The 22979-nt window shown below is 42.6% G+C and overlaps 1 protein-coding gene across 1 annotated transcript in view; it reads right to left on the bottom strand.

The window, feature by feature from the left end:
• The window catches only part of LOC110497639 (cation channel sperm-associated protein subunit beta), a 40943-nt gene that overhangs the window by 11634 nt on the left and 6330 nt on the right, over window positions 1-22979 (bottom strand). Inside the window, exons 3-15 of the mRNA XM_021573883.2 lie at window positions 22677-22825; window positions 22284-22433; window positions 22094-22148; window positions 16964-17083; window positions 14019-14171; window positions 12909-12998; window positions 12322-12452; window positions 10077-10109; window positions 9909-9975; window positions 9760-9806; window positions 9522-9674; window positions 2495-2635; window positions 2167-2311 (exon numbers count right to left, since the gene is read on the bottom strand). Coding sequence (XP_021429558.2) covers window positions 2167-2311; window positions 2495-2635; window positions 9522-9674; window positions 9760-9806; window positions 9909-9975; window positions 10077-10109; window positions 12322-12452; window positions 12909-12998; window positions 14019-14171; window positions 16964-17083; window positions 22094-22148; window positions 22284-22433; window positions 22677-22825 — 1434 coding nt within the window. The remainder of the gene's footprint in view (window positions 1-2166; window positions 2312-2494; window positions 2636-9521; window positions 9675-9759; window positions 9807-9908; window positions 9976-10076; window positions 10110-12321; window positions 12453-12908; window positions 12999-14018; window positions 14172-16963; window positions 17084-22093; window positions 22149-22283; window positions 22434-22676; window positions 22826-22979) is intronic.

Genomic DNA, 22979 nt, shown 5'->3' with positions numbered 1-22979 from the left:
AATGAGGAGGTGTGTCCAAACTTTTGACTGGTACTGTACATAAGTATTCAGACCCGTTACTATGAGACTCGAAATTTAGCTCAGGTGCATCCTGTTTCCATTGATTATTATTGAGACATTTCTACATCTTGATTGGAGTCCACCTGTGGTAAATTCATTTTATTGGATATGATTTGGAAAGTCACACACCTGTCTATATAAGGTCCCACAGTTGACAGTGCATGTCAGAGCAAAAACCAAAAACCGACGACCCTAAACAAACAGCCAAGACAACGCAGGAGTGGCTTTGGGAAAAGTCTCTGAATGTCCTTGAGTGGCCCAGCCAGAGCCAAGATTCTTGAACCCGATCGAACATCTCTGGAGAGACCTGAAAATAGCTGTGCAGCAACGTTCCCATACAATCTGACAGAGCTTGAGAGGATCTGGAGAGAAGAATGGGAGAAACTCCCCAAATATAGGTGTGCCAAGCTTGTAGCGTCATACCCAAGAAGACTCGAGGCTGTAATCGCTGTCAAAGGTGCTTCAACAAAGTACTGAATAAAGGGTCTGAATACTAATGTAAATGTGATATCATAAAAAAAAAAAAAGTTTTATACATTTGCTAACATTTCTAAAAAACTGCTTTTGCTTTGTAAATATGGGGTATTGTGTGTAGATTGGTGAGGGAATTTTTTTTTTTAAATACATTTTAGAATACGACTAACGTAACAAAATGTGGAAAAGGTCAAGGGGTCTGAATACTTTCCGAATTAACTTTATACTGAACAGAAATTAAACGCAACACGTAAAGTGTTGGTCCCATGTTTCATGAGCTGAAATAAAAGATCCCAGAAATGTTCCATATGCACAAAAAGCTAATTTCTTTACATCCCTGTTAGTGAGCATTTCTCCTTTGCCAAGATAATCCATCCACTTGACAGGTATGGCATATCAAAAAGCTGATTAAACAGCATGATCATTACACAGGTGCATCTTGTGCTGGGGACAATGAAAGGCCACTCTAAAATGTGCAGTTTTGTCACACAACACAATGCCACAGATGTCTCAAGTTTTGAGGGAGCATGCAATTGGCTTGCTGACTGCAGGAATGTCCACCAGAATTGAATGTTCATTTCTCTACCATAAGCCGCCTCCAACGTCATTTTAGAGTATTTGGCAGTACGTCCAACCAGCCTCACAAGCTGGTTGAACTGTAGGTTCGCCGCCCTGCACAATCAATGAACCAACAGCATTGCCTAGGCCTATATGTTCTCTCCCAGACTCATGAATAGAACGTTTGCAGCGTAGCATAAGGGAACCAGCCCATCCAGTATGGATAATAAGTCCATACTCAAAGGCGATTACTACAATTAGTTACATTTTGGAGTATAGGCAACACCAATTATGTACCAAAGACATCTTAAATCAGTTTTTAAAAACAAAATATTTTTCTGCCATTCGTAATATGCGGTAGGCTCTCTATTGTATAACGTCACAATAATTATTTTAAATCAGGTTTTTTTTCCGGGATCGGGCTCATAGGCCTATCCGTATTTATAAACTCTATGCGTATGGGTGTTTTGAAATTAATCATCACCTTAGAAAGCGCTGTCCATTTAGTTGTGTTTGGCTTTGAAACAACATCCACAACGACCACGTTTTCCACTCAGTTTCAACCTGTTGTTGAACTTCTTTCTTCAAAGTGATCAATCACAGTGAGGTGAGTTTTAAAAGCATGACACTGTTTTGATTATAAGTGTTTGCCGTGATTTTCAATTGTATTTGCATTGATGTCAGAGTGGTTAGAGTACCAGACCATTAGTGACCTGATGATCGTTAGCGAGTTGGGTACTACCAACACGTGTCCTGAGTGCATAAGAGGAGATTATCGTGACTCAGCGGTCACGTGGAATTTAACTGCGGGCATGACTCATGACTGCCGATGTGGCGGTAATAGGGTCTCCACAACAGCCCTGGGCTCAAGCCTACATCCTGCAGCATATTCTTTAGGAGTTGATGGTGGTGTTCCAGGTTGTCTGTTCTGCAGTCACCCTGTTCTCAGAAGGGTTCCCAAACAAACACGGTTCCTTCCTGAGTAGTTGCAAACTTCTCCAGGAGATTGGATCATTTGGGAAGCACGACTGCAAGAAAAGATAACCTGGAACGTCACTGTTGTTGTTGTCCCACCTGACTTCATGATGTAGAGGTTTCCATGGTCAGTGAAGAACACTACCACGCCAATGACAGTACAGCTCAGCGCGTCTATCACGATCTGGTTGTCTAGAGAGAACACCCACGTGAAGGTAGAGCCTCTATCTGACGAAGTCCACACCTAAAAACAACGCAATACACAGACAGAGGTTGGGTAAGGGAAATACATTATGGTATCAAATTCATCATACTTAGACAGGACCCTGAGTTTTCCTACCTCCGGTATTTTTTATTTTGTCAAGTTATTTGAACTCTGTGTGCGTGAGTATGCATGTGTGCGATGTATGTGTGTGTGTGCTGTCACCTCTGAGCCGTACAGGATAACATGGTTGTCCAACAGGAAGATCCCTCTGGGCTGGAAGTCTAGAATCACCGGGGGGAACTTGGTGTGACGCTGAAAGAGTTCCTCTGCCTTTACACCAAACACTGACACCATCGCACCCTGCTGTTGGAAGAGAGAGACACACAATATAATTTCATGATCATACTATCTGGGGATAGTGGATTTTTACTTGACTCAAATTGAATCAATCTCAAACAAAGCAAATGGAATCCACACTTAATGGATTGCACCCACTTTGTATGAATTGTACTATACACTGAGTGTATAAAACATGAACATGAACACCTTTCCATGACATAGACTGACCAGGTGAATCCAGGTAAGAGCTATGATCCCTTATTTATGTCAATTGTTAAATCAACTTCAATCAGTGTAGATAAAGAGGAGGAGACAGGATAAAGAAGGATTTTTATGCCTTGAGACAATTGAAACATTGTGTCACACCCTGATCGGCTTCACCTGTCTTTGTGCTTGTCTCCACCCCGCTCTAGAGTTCGCCCATCTTCCCCATTGTCTTGTCTGGTCTTACCAGCGTGTTTTCCTGTTTCTCAAGTGTTTGTTTCCTAGTCTTCCCGGTTCTGACCATTCTGCCTGCCCTGACCTGAGCCTGCCTGCCGTCCTGTACCTGCCTGACTCTGACCTTATTACGAACCTCTGCCTGCCCTGACCCTGCCTGCCGTCCTGTACCTGCCTGACTCTGACCTGTTTACGAACCTCTGCCTGCCCTGACCCCGAGCCTGCCTGCCGTCCTGTACCTGCCTGACTCTGACCTATTTACGAACCTCTGCCTGCCCTGACCATGAGCCTGCCTGCCGTCCTGTACCTGCATGACTCTGACCTGTTTACGAACCTCTGCCTGCCCTGACCATGAGCCTGCCTGCCGTACCTGCATGACCTGTTTACGAACCTCTGCCTGCCCTGACCATGAGCCTGCCTGCCGTCCTGTACCTGCATGACTCTGACCTGTTTACGAACCTCTGCCTGTTCTCGACCTGCCCTTTGTTATGAAATTATTGAGAACTGTATTATCCGCATCCTGTGTTTGCATCTGGGTCATATCCTGAGTCGTGATACATGGATTGTGTACGTGTGCCATTCAGAAGGTGAATGGGCAAGACAAAAGATTTACATGCCTTTGAACAGGGTACAGTAGTATGTGCCAGGTGCACAGGTTTGTGTCAAGTTTCCTGTGTTCACCTAAAGGACACCCAGCCATCTTGGCACAACTGTGGCAAGCAATTGAATCAACATTGGCCAGCTTCCCTGTGGAATGATTTTGACACTTTGTAGAGTCCATGCCCTGACAAATTGAGGCTGTTCTGAGGGCGAAAGGTGGGGGTGAAACTCAATATTAGGAAAGGTGTTCTTAATGTTTTGTACACTCCCTCAATGTATATATTTTTTACTATTTTCTACATTGTAGAATAATAGTGAAGACATCAAAACTATGAAATAACACATATGGAATCATTTAGTAACCAAAAAAGTGTTAAACAAATTAAAATATATTTTAGATTCTTCAAAGTAGCTACCCTATGCCCTGATGACAGCTTGCATTCTCGGCATTCTGTCACTACAATGTAGAAAATAGTAAAAATAAAGAAAAACCCTTGAATGAGTAGGTGTGTCCAAACTTTTGACTGGTACTGTACATGAATCTATTTTACCATTTAGAAATGAAAGCATTTCCTGTATCTAGTCCCTCCATTTGAAGAGGTCATACGTATTTGGACAAAGTCACTTATAGTGTATTAAAGGAGTCAAAAGTTTAGTATTTGGTCCCATATTCCTAGCACAGAATGACCACATCAAGATTGTGACTCTACAAACTTGTTGGATGCATTTGCAGTTTGTTTTCATTTTGTTTTGGATTATGTTGTACCCAATGGAAATGAATGATAAATAATGTTTGTGTCATTTTACTCTCTCCTACCTAATGCTGCGTTCGTAACGAAGTGGGAAGTGGGAATTTACCACATGCAACTGGAAAAAATCCACTTGAACGGCCCTCTAACTGGTAATTACTAGTGGGAAACGTGTCTATCATCCCTCAGCTCTCTCCCTCATGCTGGCCTCTGAAGTCACCTACGTCACCTGTTAAATGTAACAACAAAACATTAGAAAAAGCAATCTATTAATATGGTTTTTGACCTCTATAATTTGTTTACCAGCATGATAGCTATTTGTGGTTGATGTTGCTTGTTGGCCATTAGTCAATTGGCATTTCCCAACCATTTCATAGCGCGTGAATGCATTCAACTGGTATTTACGACTTCACAACTTGTAAATTCCCACCATCCAAATGGTTATGAACGCAGCTTTGTATTTAATATATTGGGTAGAAAACGTAACATTATACTAGATAATCCACACATGTACCGTAAAAGGTACCGCTCAGTAAAAGGTACCACCTCTGACCTTTTTGCACACCAGGGAAGGGATATACCACAACCAGACTCTTATTTTTGAGAGTGTGTGGATATACAGTATGTTTAACCATCTGGTGGTATTGCTGAGACATTAATGCACTCCAGATCAAAAGGTTGCAAGTTCAAATCCCAAGAGCATTTACGCAACCACATAGTGTTTTGTGGTGGGCGATGTCGGAGCTGGAACAGCTGGCAAATCCACAAGCGTCTCCTGGCTTTATACCAGAAGCAGAAATTGCCATTGGCTGCACAGAGCTGCATTAAGAGAAATCCCATGCAGCTTTGTTTACAAGTTGAAACACTGGAATGTGATATAAATATGAATGAAAATATGATTTTCTTTAATGATTTTCAATTTTAGTGTCATCGTTTCTATATAGCCTACACTTTATTATTCTGAACTCTTATTCTGAGCCGCTCACCAATTTGACAGCTCTAATGTAGTAACATCTCTGACACCGTCAAAACACCAGCTATGTGGCTGTCGGCTATCGTTTGCTTATGCTGTTCATGCTTGTAGTGAAGAGGGCTACAAGCAGGAGGCTGAAAAGATTCAGCATGGGCCCTCAGGTCCTCAAAACCTTCTACAGCTGTACCATTCAGAGCATCCTGACTGGCTGCATCACCACTTGGTATGGCAACTGTTAGGCATCTGATCGCAAGGAACTACAGAGGGTAGTGCGTACGGCCCAGTACATCACTGGGGCCAAGCTCCCTGCCATCCAGGACCTCTATACCAGGCGGTGTCAGAGGAAGGTCCTAAAATGTCAGACACCAGCCACCCAACTCATAGACTGCATGGCAAGCAGTACCGATGCACCAAGTCTAGAACCAACAGGACCCTGAACAGCTTATACCCAAAAGCCATACAACTGATAAATAGTTAGTTAAATAGTTAACCAAATTAGCTACCCGGATGATCTGAATTGACCCTTTTTGCTCTAACTTTTTTTGACTCATCACATATGCTGCTGCTACTATTTACTATCTGTCATTTTTATTCCTAGTTATATGTAAAAAATACCTCAATTACCTCGTACCCCTGCACATGGACTCAGTACAGGTACCCCTTGTATATAGTCATCATTACTGATTGTGTATCTATTATTACGTGTTTAACTTTTAAATGATTTATCTATTTACTTTCTCTCTGCATTGTTGGGAAGGGACCTTAAGGAAGCACCCCTGTTGTTTACAAAAAAATGTGACTAACACAATTTAATTTTGATTTGATTGAATCTAGGCCTTTAGGTCAAGTGTCCCTGAGCACTTTTACTTTTTAGTTTTAATCGCACAATTATCGACTTGATTCTGGGCAACTTTTAGCAATATTTTTTATTTTTATGTTTAGCTCACATAATATAATTGAAAGTACGCATTAAGGTGTCTGAAATAGAATACATGTGTCAAAAACAAATGTAGACATTCTTAAATGCATTTCTATAGCTTCCAAAATATATGTTTTTACAATGGAGGAGGAGTACCAAGATGGCTGCGCGGTGGCTTCAATACATAGCCCCCTGTCAGTCATCCAGGGTTTATACACATCATTGGTTGTTCTCCACCAATCTCTATTCGCCAGATTGAGCCATGAGTTCTAATCAGTGGAGGCTGGTGGGAGGAGCAAGGAGGACGGGCTCATTGTAATGGATGGAATGGAATTAATGGAACGTTATCAAACACATCAAACATATGGAAACCACATGTTTGACTTCGTTCCATATATTCAATTTCAGCCATTACAATGAACCCGTCCTCCTATAGCTCCTCCCACCAGCCCCCACTGGTTCTAATTATTGATGCTAGGGGTTCCGTGGCTAAAGCAAATAAATAACTGGGCAGAGGGCATCCCTGTCATGTGCCTCTTGATAACCTAAATGGATCAGAGATTTGTCCATTTGTTCGTATAGCTCACATGTGAAAACATGTGTTTTTGAAACACTTCACATGTGATCACGTGTTTTCAAATGCGCATTTCCATATGTTATCGCTGTTCAGCTAAAATATGACCCCACCTGGGATTTGAAATCACAACCTCTGGATTTGAGGTACGCTGATCTTTCTAGTGTGCCACACATTCATTAACTATTATACATCTCTGCACTTAGCAAAAGAGTGCCATCTGCACTGCTATTTTAGTTATCAGTTATTCAGAATATTCTCTCATCGTTGATTTCATATAATTATTTCAGCCGTTTGAGAGTTTTCTGTATAGTTTTTCTAATGATGGTGGTGCATATTATTCTGTTTTACGTTACTCCTGAATCACTATGATAAATATAATTGTTTATCTTGAGTGCATTTACTTTAAAGTCCAAAGTGTAGGAATACAGATTAAATCAGTTACTGATACAGATATGGTGGCGTATGTGAAAGGTTATGTGATCACATGGGAAAATCCACATGGAAATGTGGGGAAACTTCAATATTTATTCTGCCGATTCTGTTGAAAAGCATTTCTTAAACAGAAGCAAACTGAATGAAACGGGGATACACATACCTGAATTTGTCCAATATAAACTCTTGTTTGCAACTGTTGGACTAATGATTACACCCTAGATCTGCTAGATGTAGGCAGGAGTGTGCAAGCCGGTATTGAATGTGTCACTGTCTGTCATTACTCAACTTTTTCTCTCGATCTGTGCACCTCTGTCGTAAACCTTCATTCATAGGCCAGGTTGTAGCAACCTCATGATGGGTATAGAGAAAATGTGAGTATCATGTAGGAAACTAAACCTATCTGGGTGAATGGAATATGAATAACAGTCATCCAATATGCTGTAATAGAAATAAGGCCATGTTCATAAATCATCCTCCCTCATCTTAAACAGTAATACTTTTTAGCCAATTAAGCTAAAAGATCAACTTTAAAACATTCAGGCTATCCTAACTTCCAATTCTTAAAAACGTGTATAAATTAAAACTATATAAATTTGCATACATTTGCATGAAATAACTCACCGACAGTAACTCTTGAAACATTCAAGCTAGAGACACCAAACCAACTTTATCATGTTCAAGTTATCCTAACTTCAAATTCTTAAAAACTTTGATCAACTATAATCATATAACTTAACAATAATTATATAAATGTGCATACATTTGCATAAAATAACCAACCCACAGTAAGTCCTGAACCATTCAAGATAGACACCAAACCAACTTTCACATGTTTGGCTATCCTAACTTCAAATTCTATAACACATTATAGTGTATTTTCTGTAAGCCAGCGACAAATAATAATAATAATAATCTCAATTTAATCAATTTTAAATGCAGGCTGTAACACAACAAAATCTGGAAAAAGTCAAGGGGTGTAACTACTTTCTGAAGGCACTGTAATGTTTATTTATCTGAGAATTTTGAATTGTCAAGAGGTGCAAAACAAGGTTTCCCTCTATCACTGAATGGATTTCTTAAGGCCATTGAATTGTTAGCAATAAAAATCAGATCCAATTATAAAATTAAGGGGATTGAAATGAATGGGTTAGATACAAATGTATGCCGATGATTCAAGTTCAGACTTCTAGGTTCGGCCTTCTAGGCAGAGTTGCAAAGTAAAGCCATATCTCAGACTGGCCAATAAAAAGAAAAGATTAAGATGGGCAAAAGAACACAGACACTAGAGGAACTCTGCCTAGAAGGCCAGCATCCCGGAGTCACCTCTTCACAGTTGACATTGAGACTGGTGTTTTGCGGGTACTATATAATGAAGCTGCCAGTTGAGGACTTGTGAGGCATCTGTTTCTCAAACTAGACACACTAATGTACTTGTCCTCTAGCTCAGTTGTGCACTGGGGCCTCCCACTCCTCTTTCTATTCTGGTTAGAGACAGTTTGCGCTGTTCTGTGAAGGGAGTAGCACACAGTGTTGTATGACATCTTCAGTCTCTTGGCAATTTCTCGCATGGAATAGCATTCATTTCTCAGAAAAAGAATAGACTGACGAGTTTCAAAAGAAAGTTCTTTGTTTCTGGCCATTTTGAGCCTGTAATCGAACCCACAAATGCTGATGCTCCAGATACTCAACTAGTCTAAAGGCCAGTTGTATTGCTTCTTTAATCAGCACAACAGTTTTCAGCTGTGCTAACATAATTGCAAAAGGGTTTTCTAATAATCAATTAGCCTTTAAAATGAAAAACTTGGATTAGCTAACACAACGTGCCATTGGAACACAGGAGTGATGGTTGCTGATAATGGGCTTTTAATGTAGATACCCCATTAAAAGTCTGCCGTTTCCAGCTACAATAGTAATTTACAATATTAACTATGCCTACACTGTATTTTATGTTATTTTAATGGACAAAAAAGGTGATTTTCTTTAAAAAACAAGGACATTTCTAAGTGACCCCAAACTTTTGAACGGTAGTGTATTTGGATTTGTTTATACACTTTTTTGGTTACTACATGATTCCATTTCTGTTATTTCATAGTTTTGATGTTTTCACTTATTATTCTACAATGTAGAAAATAGTAAAAATATAGAAAAAACCCTGGAATGAGTAGGTGTGTCCAAACGTTTGACTGGTACTGTGTATAAAGACAATATAGAAAAGGTACCTCAGTGTGTGAGAGCAGTAGGCCAGTGTGTTGGTGACGGTCATGGAGGAAGGACAGGTAACGGTGTTTGGGGTTCTTCGCGATGTCAACAGCGGAGGCCTGGCACAGGAACCACCTCGTGAAGGGGTACTTACTGTACACACACCTAGAATGCTGTCATTGAGAAGCTCCGGTTGAAACACAAGGATAGACATTTGTATAATATCCATTATAAACAAACCCCCTCAATCACACCTACCAGGTTTTCACCTTCTCCTTCATTGGAAATCAAACTGAGTGTGTCATCTAATCAAGAGAGAAAACAGTTTGAAACGGGCTTCCACAACGACAAAAAACATGTTATGAATCCGTATGGTTAATTTATTGGAGGTCATGATAAAGCCATACCACTGAAATAGATGCGATCTGTCACACATTGAGAGGAAAACCACAAGGTGGTGGCAGAGTAGTCCATCTAAGATAGAGAAACACAATGACTTGTTAACTGTTTTCTTGGGAGGCACTCTGCCCCTACTATATCTGAGAATAGCTTGAACAACTGACATGTTTACAGACCTGAGCCAGTGCAGGGAGGAACAGCAAGGTGAACTGTAATATTCAGAGGCAAAGATCAGTACCACAACACAAACTGTTCAGATAAACTATTTATTGACTAGTAAGGACCATAAAGAATGTTCATGCCAATCAAATGGCTCTGCGCACAAAGTCAAATAAAATGTTATTTGTCACATGCGCAAAATACAACAGAGCCAGTGAAATGCTTACTTACAAGCCCTTAACCAACAATGCAGTTTAAAGAAAAATACCTACAAAAAAAAGAAATAAAAGTAACAAATAATTAAAGAGGAGCAGTAAAATAACAATAGCGAGGCTATATACAGGGGGTACCGGTACAGAGTCAATGTGCGGTGGCACCGGTTAGTCGAGGTAATTAAGGTAATATATACATGTGGGTAGAGTTATTAAAGTGATTTATGCATAGATAATAAGAGAGAGTAGCAGCAGCGTAAAGGGGGGGGGGGGGGGGGGGGGGTGCAAGTAGTCTTGGTAGCCATTTGATTAGATGCTCAGTAGTTTTATGGCTTGGGGGAAGGAGCTGTTTAGAAGCCTCTTGGACCTAGACTTGGCGCTCCGGTACCGCTTGCCGTGCAATTAGCAGAGAGAACAGTCTAGGACTAGGGTTGCTGGAGTCTGACAATTTTTAGGGCCTTCCTCTGACACCGCCTGGTATAGAGGTCTTGGATGGCCCTTGTCCATTTGCTCTCTTGCTCTCATGCATGTTTCAGTGTTACATGTCTCGAAGCAAGCATAGAAGTAATTTAGCTCGTCTGGTAGGCTCATGTCACTGGGCAGCTCTCAGCTGTGCTTCCCTTTGTAGTCTGTAATAGTTTGCAAGCCCTGCCACAGCCAATGAGCGTTGTAGCCGGTGTAGTATGTTTCGATCTTAGTCCTGTATTGATGCTTGCCTGTTTGATGGTTCGGTGGGGGCATAGTGGGATTTCTTATAGGCTTCCGGGTTATAGTCCCGCTCCTTGAAAGTGGCAGCTCTACCCTTTAGCTCTGTGCGGATATTGCATGTAATCCATGGTTTCTGGTTGGGGTATGTACGTACAGTCACGGTGGGGACGACGTCACCAATGCACTTATTGATGAAGCCAGTGACTGATGTAGTGTACTTCTCATTGCCATTGGAAGAATCCCAGAACATATTCCAGTCTGTGCTAGCAAAACAGACCTGTAGCTTAGCATCTGCTTCATCTGAACACTTTTTTATTGACCGAGTCACTGGTGCTTCCTGCTTTAATATTTGCTTGTAAGCAGGAATCAGGAGGATAGAATTATTGTCAGATTTGCCAAATGGAGGGCGAGGGAGAGCTTTGTACGCGTCTCTGTGTGTGGAGTAAAGGTGGTCTAGAGTTTTTTCCCTCTGGTTGCACATTTAACATGCTGATCGAAATTAGGTAAAACTGATTTAAGGTTCCCTGCATTAAAGTCCCCGGCCACTAAGAGCTCCGCCTGTGGATGAGCGCTTTCCTGTTTGCTTATAGCTGTATACAGCTCATTGAGTGCAGTCTTAGTGGCAGCATCGGTCTGTAGTGGTATGTAGACAGCTACAAAAATACAGATGAAAACTCTCTAAGTAGAAAGTATGGTCTACAGCTTATCATCAGGTACTCTACCTCAGACTTCCTTAGATATCGAGCACCAGCTGTTGTTTACAAATATACATTGACCGCCACCCCTTGTCTTACCAGAGACGGCTATTCTATCCTGCCGGTACAGTGTATAGCCCTCCAGCTGTATGTTACTCATGTCGTTGTTCAGCCACGACTCAGTGAAACATAAGATATTACAGTTTTTAATGTCCTGTTGGTAGGATAGAGTTCGTCCAATTTATTATCCAGCGATTGTATAGCAAAGGCAGATTAGCCACTCGTCGGCGGATCCTCACAAGGCACCCCGATCTCTTTCCGGGATACCTCTTCCGTCTTTTTCTCCTGCGAATGATGGGGATGAGGTTTCTGTTCGGGTGTCTGGAGTAAATCCCTCTTGTCCGACTCATTAAAGAGAAATTCTTCGTCCAGTTCAAGGTGAGTAATCGCTGTTCTGATTTCCTGAAGCTCTTTTCGGTCATAAGAGACGGTAGCAGCAACACTATGTACAAAATGTGTTCCACAAAATGCAAAAAAAAGCGAACAAAATAGCACGGTAGGTTAATTAAGAGCTCATAAAAAAGCAGCCACCCCCCAGTGCCATCTTTAATGGTGTAAATTAGTGTGTGTGTGTGTGTGTCTAGTACATTGAGAGGGCCTGTGACAGGGGAAAGGAGATCCTGGCTGATGAAGAGCCCCCGGTTGGTCAGCAGGAACAGGTGACAGTTGGTCAGCTTCAGGTCCACGATGGAGATCCCCGCACAGCCAGACACACACACTGTGGAGATAGCAGGTCAGTTACACACACACACACACACGCACACGCACGCACACACACACACACACACACACACACACACACACACAGACAGTGGGGGATCAGTAAGTCAGAAAAAGTTAGTTCCCTTCACAGCCAGACACACACACTGTGGAACATCAAGAGACTGGTCAGCAGCCAGACACACACACTGTAGAGGAAAATGAGAACAGCCATTAAGGCCCTTTTCAAGCGATCTCTCAGCTCGGCTCACCTTGGGTGTGTGAAAATGGTATTAGAGTCATTAATAACCAAATAATACAGGACCGGCTAAAGACAATGCACTGAAAACTACTGTACAACACACTCACTCACTGTATCGTTGTGTATCAAACAGCAGAATAAGGGATGTTGAAATACAATTCTAAGTAATACAGTATATATCAAAGCTGCAACGTGATAGATAAGATGCTCTACCTTCATTGATCAAGCTACATAGTGATCTTGTGGCGTTGAACCATCGTCCCTGAGCGGTGAAGGCAGATCTGGTGACACTGAGAATCACCCCTACAGTTACAATGGGAGAGGACAGAAGACCTCAATAATGATCACTGACAAAGTCCTATGAATGAGTACAAGCAGGGGTAGAATTGAATTGGAATGTTTGAGAACTGAGATCCCCATGTGAAACTAATTTTAACAAGTGCAAATTGCTTTCAAGCTAAATGACCTGTGATGTTACAGTGATTTTTCTTCTAATTCTACCCCTGCGCAAAAGCATCCATTTTTGGATCAGTGGCCAGGCAGGCAGGCATCGAGGCATTCAGTTAATGTTCGATTGACCGTTACAACGGGCAAAACGAGTGACCTAAGTGACTTTGAGCGTGGTATGATCGTCAGGCGAGCCGGTATCTCAGAAACGCCCACCCTCCGGGGCTTTTCACGCACGACAGTGTCTATGCTTTACCAAGAATTGGTAAACATCAAGTCAGCGGCAGTACTGTGGGCGAAAACAGCTTGTTGATGAGAGAGGTCGAACGAGAATGGCAAGAATCGTGCAAGCTAACAGGCGGGCCACAAACAGACAAATAACGGCTCAGTACAGATGTGGTGTGTAGAACGGCATCTCGGAACACACAACCCGTCAATCCTTGTCATGGATGGAAAAACATTGCCTGGAACACTGACAGCGACTTCAGTTTACTTGAGTGGCCTTCGCAGTCCCCAGACCTCAAATGAACAGAGCATCTTTGGGATGAGATGGAATGGGCTGTTAGCAGCATGAATGTACCGCCGTCCAATCTGCAGCAACTCTGTGATGCCATCGCGTCAGCCTGGACCAACATCGCTGTAAAACGTTTCTGACGCCATGTAGAATGCCTGAAGAATTCAGGCTGTTCTGAAGGCAAAGGTGGATCCGAACCTAGGGTGTACCTAATAAACTGGCTGGTGAGTGTATACACAGGGCACATCAATGGCCTGTTTGTCTCCAGTTAGTTCTCTATAGTTAAAGTATGTTCTGTTTGTCATAACATGTTTGTGTGTGTGTGTGTGTGTGTGTGTGTGTATACAGTATGTCTTCCTCACCTGTGTGTCCTCCTGGAGCGAAGACAGGTGCCAGCACGGCCACATCACCGGCACAGGGACTCTGGCTGACCTGTAGTTGCAGGACCCGGTGGAGATGTGGTTCAATGATACGAGACGACAACTCCTCCCCTATCGTCCACTGCAGGATGGGCTCTAAGGGAGAGATGCCATGGCCAATGTAATTCTGACAAACTTATTGAAATTCACACTCATACTGCTAAGATACAACCTTAAAAGGGCAATCATTAGTTGAAACAATAACAATGTGAACACATCTGTTTTGTTAAAAAGCTGAGGGATGGGCCTGGAGAAATGTAACCACTCTCAAATTCATAGAGAGCTATGTATACAAGGACTGCCCATCGAAGATATCAACATTGTTGTTTTAAGCATGTTTTAAGGCTATACAGTGTTTTTATTTTTTACAATGTTTACACATTTGAGTAAAACAAGCTTATAATTTGGGTTCTGATGGGCTTTGACAGTTGAACTAAGCACGGGGCATTTATAAGTTATATTCTTCAAGAATCAATGGGTATACAGTGGGGCAAAAAAGTATTTATTCAGCCACCAATTGTGCAAGTTCTCCCACTTAAAAAGATGAGAGAGGCCTGTAATTTTCATCATAGGTACACTTCAACTATGACAGACAAAATAAGAAAAAAAATCCAGAAAATCACATTGTAGGATTTTTAATACATTTATTTGCAAATTATGGTGGAAAATAAGTATTTGGTCACCTACAAACAAGCAAGATTTTTGGCTCTCACAGACCTGTAACTTCTTCTTTAAGAGGCTCCTCTGTCCTCCACTCGTTACCTGTATTAATGGCACCTGTTTGAACTTATTATCAGAATAAAAGACACCTGTCCACAACCTCAAACAGTCACACTCCAAACTCCACTATGGCCAAGACCAAAGAGCTGCCAAAGGACACCAGAAACAAAATTGTAGACCTGCACCAGGCTGGGAAGACTGAATCTGCAATAGGTAAGCAGCTTGGTTTGAAGAAATCAACTGTGGGAGCAATTATTAGGAAATGGAAGACATACAAGACCACTGATAATCTCCCTCGATCTGGGGCTCCACACAAGATCTCACCCCGTGGGGTCAAAATGATCACAAGAACGGTGAGCAAAAATCCCAGAACCACACGGGGGGACCTAGTGAATGACCTGCAGAGAGCTGTGACCAAAGTAACAAAGCCTACCATCAGTAACACACTACGATGCCAGGGACTCAAATCCTGCAGTGCCAGACGTGTCCCCCTGCTTAAGCCAGTACATGTCCAGGCCCGTCTGAAGTTTGCTAGAGAGCATTTGGATGATCCAGAAGAAGATTGGGAGAATGTCATATGGTCAGATGAAACCAAAATATAACTTTTTGGTAAAAACTCAACTCGTCATGTTTGGAGGACAAAGAATGCTGAGTTGCATCCAAAGAACACCATACCTACTGTGAAGCATGGGGGTGGAAACATCATGCTTTGGGGCTGTTTTTCTGCAAAGGGACCAGGACGACTGATCTGTGTAAAGGAAAGAATGAATGGGGCCATGTATCGTGAGATTTTGAGTGAAAACCTCCTTCCATCAGCAAGGGCATTGAAGATGAAACGTGGCTGGGTCTTTCAGCATGACAATGATCCCAAACACACCGCCCGGGCAACGAAGGAGTGGCTTCTTAAGAAGCATTTCAAGGTCCTAGAGTGGCCTAGCCAGTCTCCAGATCTCAACCCCATAGAAAATCTTTGGAGGGAGTTGAAAGTCCGTGTTGCCCAGCAACAGCCCCAAAACATCACTGCTCTAGAGGAGATCTGCATGGAGGAATGGGCCAAAATACCAGCAACAGTGTGTGAAAACCTTGTGAAGACTTACAGAAAACGTTTGACCTCTGTCATTGCCAACAAAGGGTACATAACAAAGTATTGAGATAAACTTTTGTTATTGACCAAATACTTATTTTCCACCATAATTTGCAAATAAATTCATAAAAAATCCTACAATGTCATAGTTGAAGTGTACCTATGATGAAAATTACAGGCCTCTCTCATCTTTTTAAGTGGGAGAACTTGCACAATTGGTGGCTGACTAAATACTTTTTTGCCCAACTGTATATCATTCATTTGTAAGTCTAAAAATGGATGTATCAACTGCAGATTGTCCCTTTTCATTTGTTTTACATTTACCCCCCAATTGTCCCATCGCTGCAACTCCCCTATGATGGTCAAGAGCCATGTGTCCTCCAAAACACAACCCTTCCAAGCCACACTGCTTCTTGACAAACTGCTTGCTTTACCCGGAAGCTAGCCACACCAATGTGTTGGAGGAAACACTTTCAAGGTGGCGACCGCAGTCAGCTTGCAGGCACCGGGCTCGCCACAAGGAGTCGCTATAGCGTGATAGGACAAGGAAATCCCAGCCGGCCAAACCCTTCCCTAAACCACACAACGCTGGGCCAATTGTGTGCCACCTCATGCGTCTCCAGGTCACGGCCAGCTGTGACACAGCCTGGGATCAAACCTGGGTCTGTAGTGATGCCTCTTGCACTGCCATGCAGCGCCTTAGACTGCTGCGCCACTCGGGAGGCCCCAGAATGCCCCTTTAATGTAAGTCTAACTGACTTACAAACTGTAAGTCGCTCTGGATATAAAAGCATCTGCTGAATTTAATTTAATATATCAATGTAAAATGTTAATAGGGGATAGATAGATAATATAGGAAATACTATCAATGCCTTTAACCATATTATCATTGTGGAAAACCCCATCTCTTCTCAGCTATCCGGCGTTATGATCATAAAGAAAAGATTGCCACCTAGAGGTAAACCGGCACCGCAATTAATCAGAGTACACTATTTTCTTTAGTCATTGGCAAAAATATCCAAATTCAAAACACCCAGTGTTTTGTCACAGAATCACAATAGGCCCTTCCGTCCCCTAGTTCAACCTCTGGCCACGTCCAGTAGTGTTCCCTTCAGTGTGTCCAGGATGGATCCCTTGCTGCTGAACATAGAGAAGCCATGGAACATACTGAATTCCACATACCACTCATCCACAGGTGCTGCCACTAGGGGAATGGGGGGGCGGGAGAGGAGAGACAGAGAAAGAGGTGCAGAGAGGGAGAAGACAGGTTTAAATAGGCCAATCAAGCCTGTGAAGGGCTGCTGCAAGTAGATATTGTAATAGTACATCAATATTTCAAGTAGCCTTGGTCTTCAAGTAATAGCTGGGTAGCCTGGGTACCAGTCTTTTTAGCTAACATTCCACTCCTTGGCACTCCTGTCATTTGCCAAAGAGTCTTTTCATATTTGAAGATTGAATAAAGGCCATTCTATCATTAATGAGCTTGAGATCACCTATCAGAATCCAAGATGGCGTAGCAGTCGGATGTGTGTTTGTCTTGTCCCGTGAAAATAGTCCTAGTTTTTTTTCGTATATATTTTAATCTCACTTTCCATCTACAAACTGAATATACTTTCCTGCAACCCGCCTCACCCAATGTGGTACGGATATGCTATTTTTAATACTTTAGAACCGGAACCCCAATCTGAAGCTAGCCAGATAACTAGCTACTAGCTAGTTAGCCATTGCTGCGGTCTTCACCGTTACCTTGGACACCAGCCAGCTTCAGCGCGTGCCAATACCTGCTAGTCTGCAAGCGCAATATCAACCCAGAGCATATCGGACTGCTTTTTCTCTACGGATTCCTGACGCAAGCTCTGGACCATTACGCTGGATCATGGCAGCTAGCTAGCTGCAACCGAGGGCTACTGCTGGCTAACGCCTTTGTCCCGAAGCAAGCACCAGTTAGCCTCTCCCGGCTAGCCGAAGAGGTCTACCAGCGAATTCTTGGGCTTCAATACCTCTTTTGCCAATTGGCCTGGACCCTTTATTGCCGACACGGAGCCCCGCCGATCCATTACAACTGGTCTGCCGACGTAATCGTCCGAGGTGGTTTCAACAGGCTTTTCCGTTGCGATGTTGTCAAAGACTCATCTGCTAACCCCGGCCCGCTAGCTTTCTGAATCGCTGTGTCTCCAGCTCGCCTAGCGTAGCAGCGACTACTGAACGGCTCCCTGACTCACCTATTGCTGCTCATTGGACCCTATGATCACTCGGCTACACATGCCTCTCCCTAATATCAATATTTATTTATTTAACCTTTATTTAACTAGGCAAGTCAGTTAAGAACAAATTCTTATTTTCAATGACGGCCAAGGAACAGTGGGTTAACTGCCTGTTCAGGGGCATATGCCTTGTCTACTGCTGTTTCGGTTAGTTATTATTGTTTATTTCACTGTAGAGCCCCCAGTCCCGCCCAACATGCCTTAGATAGCTCTTTTGTCCCACCCCCACACACGCAGAGACCTCACCTAGCATAACTGGTGCCTCCAGAGACACCTCTCTCATCGTCACTCAATGCCTAGGTTTACCTCCACTGTACTCACATCCGACCATACCCTTGTCTGTACATTATGCCCTGAATCTATTCTACCACGCCCAGAAATCGGCTCCTTTTATTCTCTGTTCCCAACGCACTAGACGACCAGTTCTTAAAGCCTTTAGCCGTACCCTTATCCTAATCCTCCTCTGTTCTTCTGGTGATGTAAAGGTTAACCCAGGCCCTGTAGCCCCCAGCACCACACCTATTGACCCGGCGCTCTCATTCGTTGACTTCTGTAACTGTAAAAGCCTTGGTTTCATGCATGTTAACATCATAAGCCTCCTCCCTAAGTTTGTTTTATTCACTACTTTAGCACACTCCGCCAACCCTGATGTCCTAGCTGTGTCTGAATCCTGGCTTAGGAAGGCCACCAAAAATTCTGAACTACAACATTTTCTGACAAGATAGAACTGCCAAAAGGGGCGGTGTTGCAATCTACTGCAGAGCGAGCATGCAGAGTTTTGTCATACTATCCAGGTCTGTGCCCAAACAATTCGAGCTTCTACTTTTAAAAATCCACCTTTCCAGAAATAAGTCTCTCACCGTTGCCGCTTGTTATAGACCACCTTCAGCCCCCAGCTGTGCCCTGGACACCATATGTGAATTGATTGCCCCCCATCTATTTTCAGGGTGCGTACTGTTAGGTGACATAAACTGGGATATGCTTAACATCCCTACAATCTAAGCTAGATGCCCTCAATCTCACACAAATTATGAAGGAACCTACCAGGTGCAACCCTAAATCTGTAACTATGGGCACCCTCATAGATATCATCCAGACCAACTTGACCTCTAAATACACCTCTGCTGTCTTCAACCAGGATCTCAGCGATCACTGCCTCATTGCCTGTGTCCGTAATGGGTCCGCGGTCAAACGACCATCCCTCATCACTGTCAAACTCTCTCTAAAACAGATAATGACCTCATCTCGTCAGTAGAAAATGCCTGGTTGCTATTTGAAGTGCTTTCCTCACCATCTTAAATAAGCATGCCCCGTTCAAAAAATGTTGAACTAAGAACAGATATAGCCCTTGGTTCACCCCAGACTTGACTGCCCTTGACCAGCACAAAAGCATCCTGTGGCGTACTGCATTAGCATTGAATAGCCCCTGCGATATGCAAGGGAAGTCAGGGAAGTCAAAAACCAATATACACATATATACACATTTACACAACCAATATAAGATTAGCTTTTTCAAACAGAAATTTGCATCCTGTAGCACTAATTACACATTTCTTTGGGACACTGTAAAGTCCATGGAGCATAAGAGCACCTGCTCCCAGCTGCCCACTGCACTGAGGCTAGGAAACACTGTCACCACCGATAAATCTACGATCATCGATAATTTCAACAAGCATTTTTCTACGGCTGGCCATGCTTTCCACCTGGCTACCCCTACCACGGCCAACAGCTCTGCACCACCCGCAGCAACTTGCTCAAGTCCCCCCCCCCCCCCCCCCCCCCCCCCCCCCTCTTTCACTCAAATCCAGACAGCTGATGTTCTGAAAGAGCTGCAAAATCTGGAACCCTACAAATCAGCTGGGCTAAAATTATCCGCCGAAGGTTTTGCAACCCCATATTACTAGCCTGTTCAACCTCTCTTTCTTATCGTCTGAGATCCCCAAAGATTGGAAAGCAACTGCGGTCATCCCCCTCTTCAAAGGGGGACACTCTAGACACAAACTGTTATAGACCTATATCCATCCTGCCCTGCCTTTCTAAAGTCTTCGAAAGCCAAGTTAACAAACAGATCACCAACCATTTCGAATTTCGATTCTTATCGGCAGACTCATCAACAGCCTTGGTTTCTCAAATGACTGCCTCGCCTGGTTCACTAACTACTTCTCAGATAGAGTTCAGTGTGTCTAATCGGAGGGCCTGTTGTCCGAACCTCTGGCAGTCTCTATGGGGTCTCTCTGATCCACCTCTACGCAAACGACACCATTCTGTATACATCTGGCCCTTCTTTGGACACTGTTAACAAACCTCCAAACGAGCATTAATGCCATACAAAACTCCTTACGTGGCCTCCAACTGCTTTTAAATGCTAGTAAAACTAAATGCATGCTTTTCAACCAATTGCTGCCCACTAGCATCACTACTCTGGACGGTTCTGACCTAGAATATGTGGATAACTACAAATACGTAGGTGTCTGGCTAGACTGTAAACTCTCCATCCAGACTCACATTAAGCATCTCCAATCCAAAGTTAAATCTAGAATCGGCTTCCTATTTCGCAACAAAGCCTCCTTCACTCATGCTGCCAAACATACCCTTGTAAAACTGACTATACTACAGATCCTTGACTTTGGCGATGTAATTTACAAAATAGCCTCCAACACTCTACTCAGCAAATTGTATGTAGTCTATCACAGTGCCAATCATTTTGTTACCAAAGCCCCATATAGTACCCACCACTGCGACCTGTATGCTCTTGTTGGCTGGCCCTCGCCACATATTCGTCGCCAAACCCACTGGCTCCAGGTCTTTGCTAGGTAAAGCCTAGCCTTATCTCAGCTCACTGGTCACCATAGAAACACCCAACCGTAGCACACGCTCCAGCAGGTTTATTTCACTGGTCATCACCAAAGCCAACACCTGCTTTGGCCACCTTTCCTTCCAGTTTTCTGCTGCCAATGACTGGAACGAATTGCAAAAATCACTGGAGCTGGAGACTTACCCTCTCTAACTTTAAGCATCAGCTGTCAGAGCAGCTTACCGATCACTGTACCTGTACACAGACATCTGTAAATAGCAAACCCAACTATCTCATCCCCATATTGATATTATTTTGTTGCTCTTTTGCACCCCAGTATCTCTACTTGCACGTCTATCACTCCAGTGTTAATGCTAAATTGTAATTATTTTGACTCTATGGCCTATTTATGCCTTCCCTCCCTAATCTTACTACATTTGCACACAATGTACATAGATTTTTCTATTGTGTTACAGACTGAATGTTTGTTTAACTTATGTGTAACTCTGTGTTGTTGTTTTTGTCACACTGATTTGCTTCATCTTGGCCAGGTCGCAGTTGTAAATGAGAACTTTGTTCTCAACTGGCCTGCCTGTTAAATAAAGGTGATTTTATTTTATTTAAAAAAAAAAATTAAGATCAGAGGATGTGATCCTGATTCGGTAACAGTCATAGCTATATATTGGTCATACCAAATATTATATAACAGTCATACCAAATATTGGAACTCGTTTTTTTAAAGCACATTTTGGAACTCTTTCACTTTTGGTGTCTGGTTGCTAAGCAACAGTTTGTTGTTGTCCAGATGAAAACCAGTCTGTAAAAAGTTGCTAGCTCACCTCTAAATTCTAAAACTAAATACATACTGCAATTACAATCACAAAATGTCTTAGCTTTCCACTAGAAAAGTATAAAAGCTAAATGTTTATTTGTTGTACTTTGTTGTAATTGTAATTCTATTTGAGGCTCCACATGTTGTCATGGAAAATGTTATATATACAATATGTTATTTCCAACAACCAATGAGCAACTCCGCTGGAAATCCAGCTGCATATTGACCGTTGAGATTCTCTTAGGCAAATGACAGGAGTGGAATGTTAGCTAAAGACTGGTACCCAGACTAATAGATCGGCTCATTAATGAGAAATAATGACACCTGTGTTGATAGTTATGTTGTATCTGGGGACGTTCACTCTCCAGGTGGATGCATTCTAACAAGCAGAGGGAAAGCACACATAACACATAAGAGAAACAGATAGAAGTAGAAAGTCATTGAATTCAAGTAATTACTGAGACCATTGATTTTGTTGTATGTACCATTTAATCCTAATCTTAGCCCATCTCACCATAATTAATTTAAAGGAGAAGGTGGCTGTGTTAGTGCTGTTATAGATGGCCATGGTGGGCAGGAGACCAGATGATGTGTAGAGCTTCAGTTGGTTCTGGTACTGTCTAGCTGAGCCGCCTGGTTTCTTCCGTAGCATGCAATCCACCACCTGGAATGAATGAGATAGAATGGCAATCACAAGGACGGACAAATTACAATGGTTTGTTTCCCCCCCTGAAAAGTTACTTTGTACGTTTTCCATTGAACATGGCTTTTAAATCTAGAATGAGGCTTTATCTGGGTCACAGAAACTGGCCCTAAAATAATTCATCATAATTCTGGGACACAGCATTTATTCCAGGCAACACAAGGGGGCGCCAGATGTTTGATGAGAGCTGCTGGAGCAACATACCAGATTGTCCAGGCCGAGGTACAGTCGAACCCTTTTGCTATCCATATTTCCTGACACGCACTGAAATAGTTTCTGTTGCTCTGGGTCATCTGGTTCATCTGTGTCATTTGGTTCATCTGTGTCATTTGGTTCATCTGTGTCATCTGGGTCTAAGTGCATCAACGTCATGTAAAGAATAAATCAAAAGAAGTCTGCCAGCTAGAAAAACAGTAATCTGTTCACATCCAATGCAAATAATAGCCCTATGTATCATCATTAAATGGTGCCTTTCTTTTCCATTCATTTGGGATTGATGCATATGTA

This window comes from Oncorhynchus mykiss, chromosome 19 (genome assembly GCF_013265735.2).
Source record: "Oncorhynchus mykiss isolate Arlee chromosome 19, USDA_OmykA_1.1, whole genome shotgun sequence".
In the NCBI taxonomy this organism is placed as follows: Eukaryota; Metazoa; Chordata; class Actinopteri; order Salmoniformes; family Salmonidae; genus Oncorhynchus; species Oncorhynchus mykiss.
This window is presented reverse-complemented; position numbering and strand designations above follow the sequence as displayed.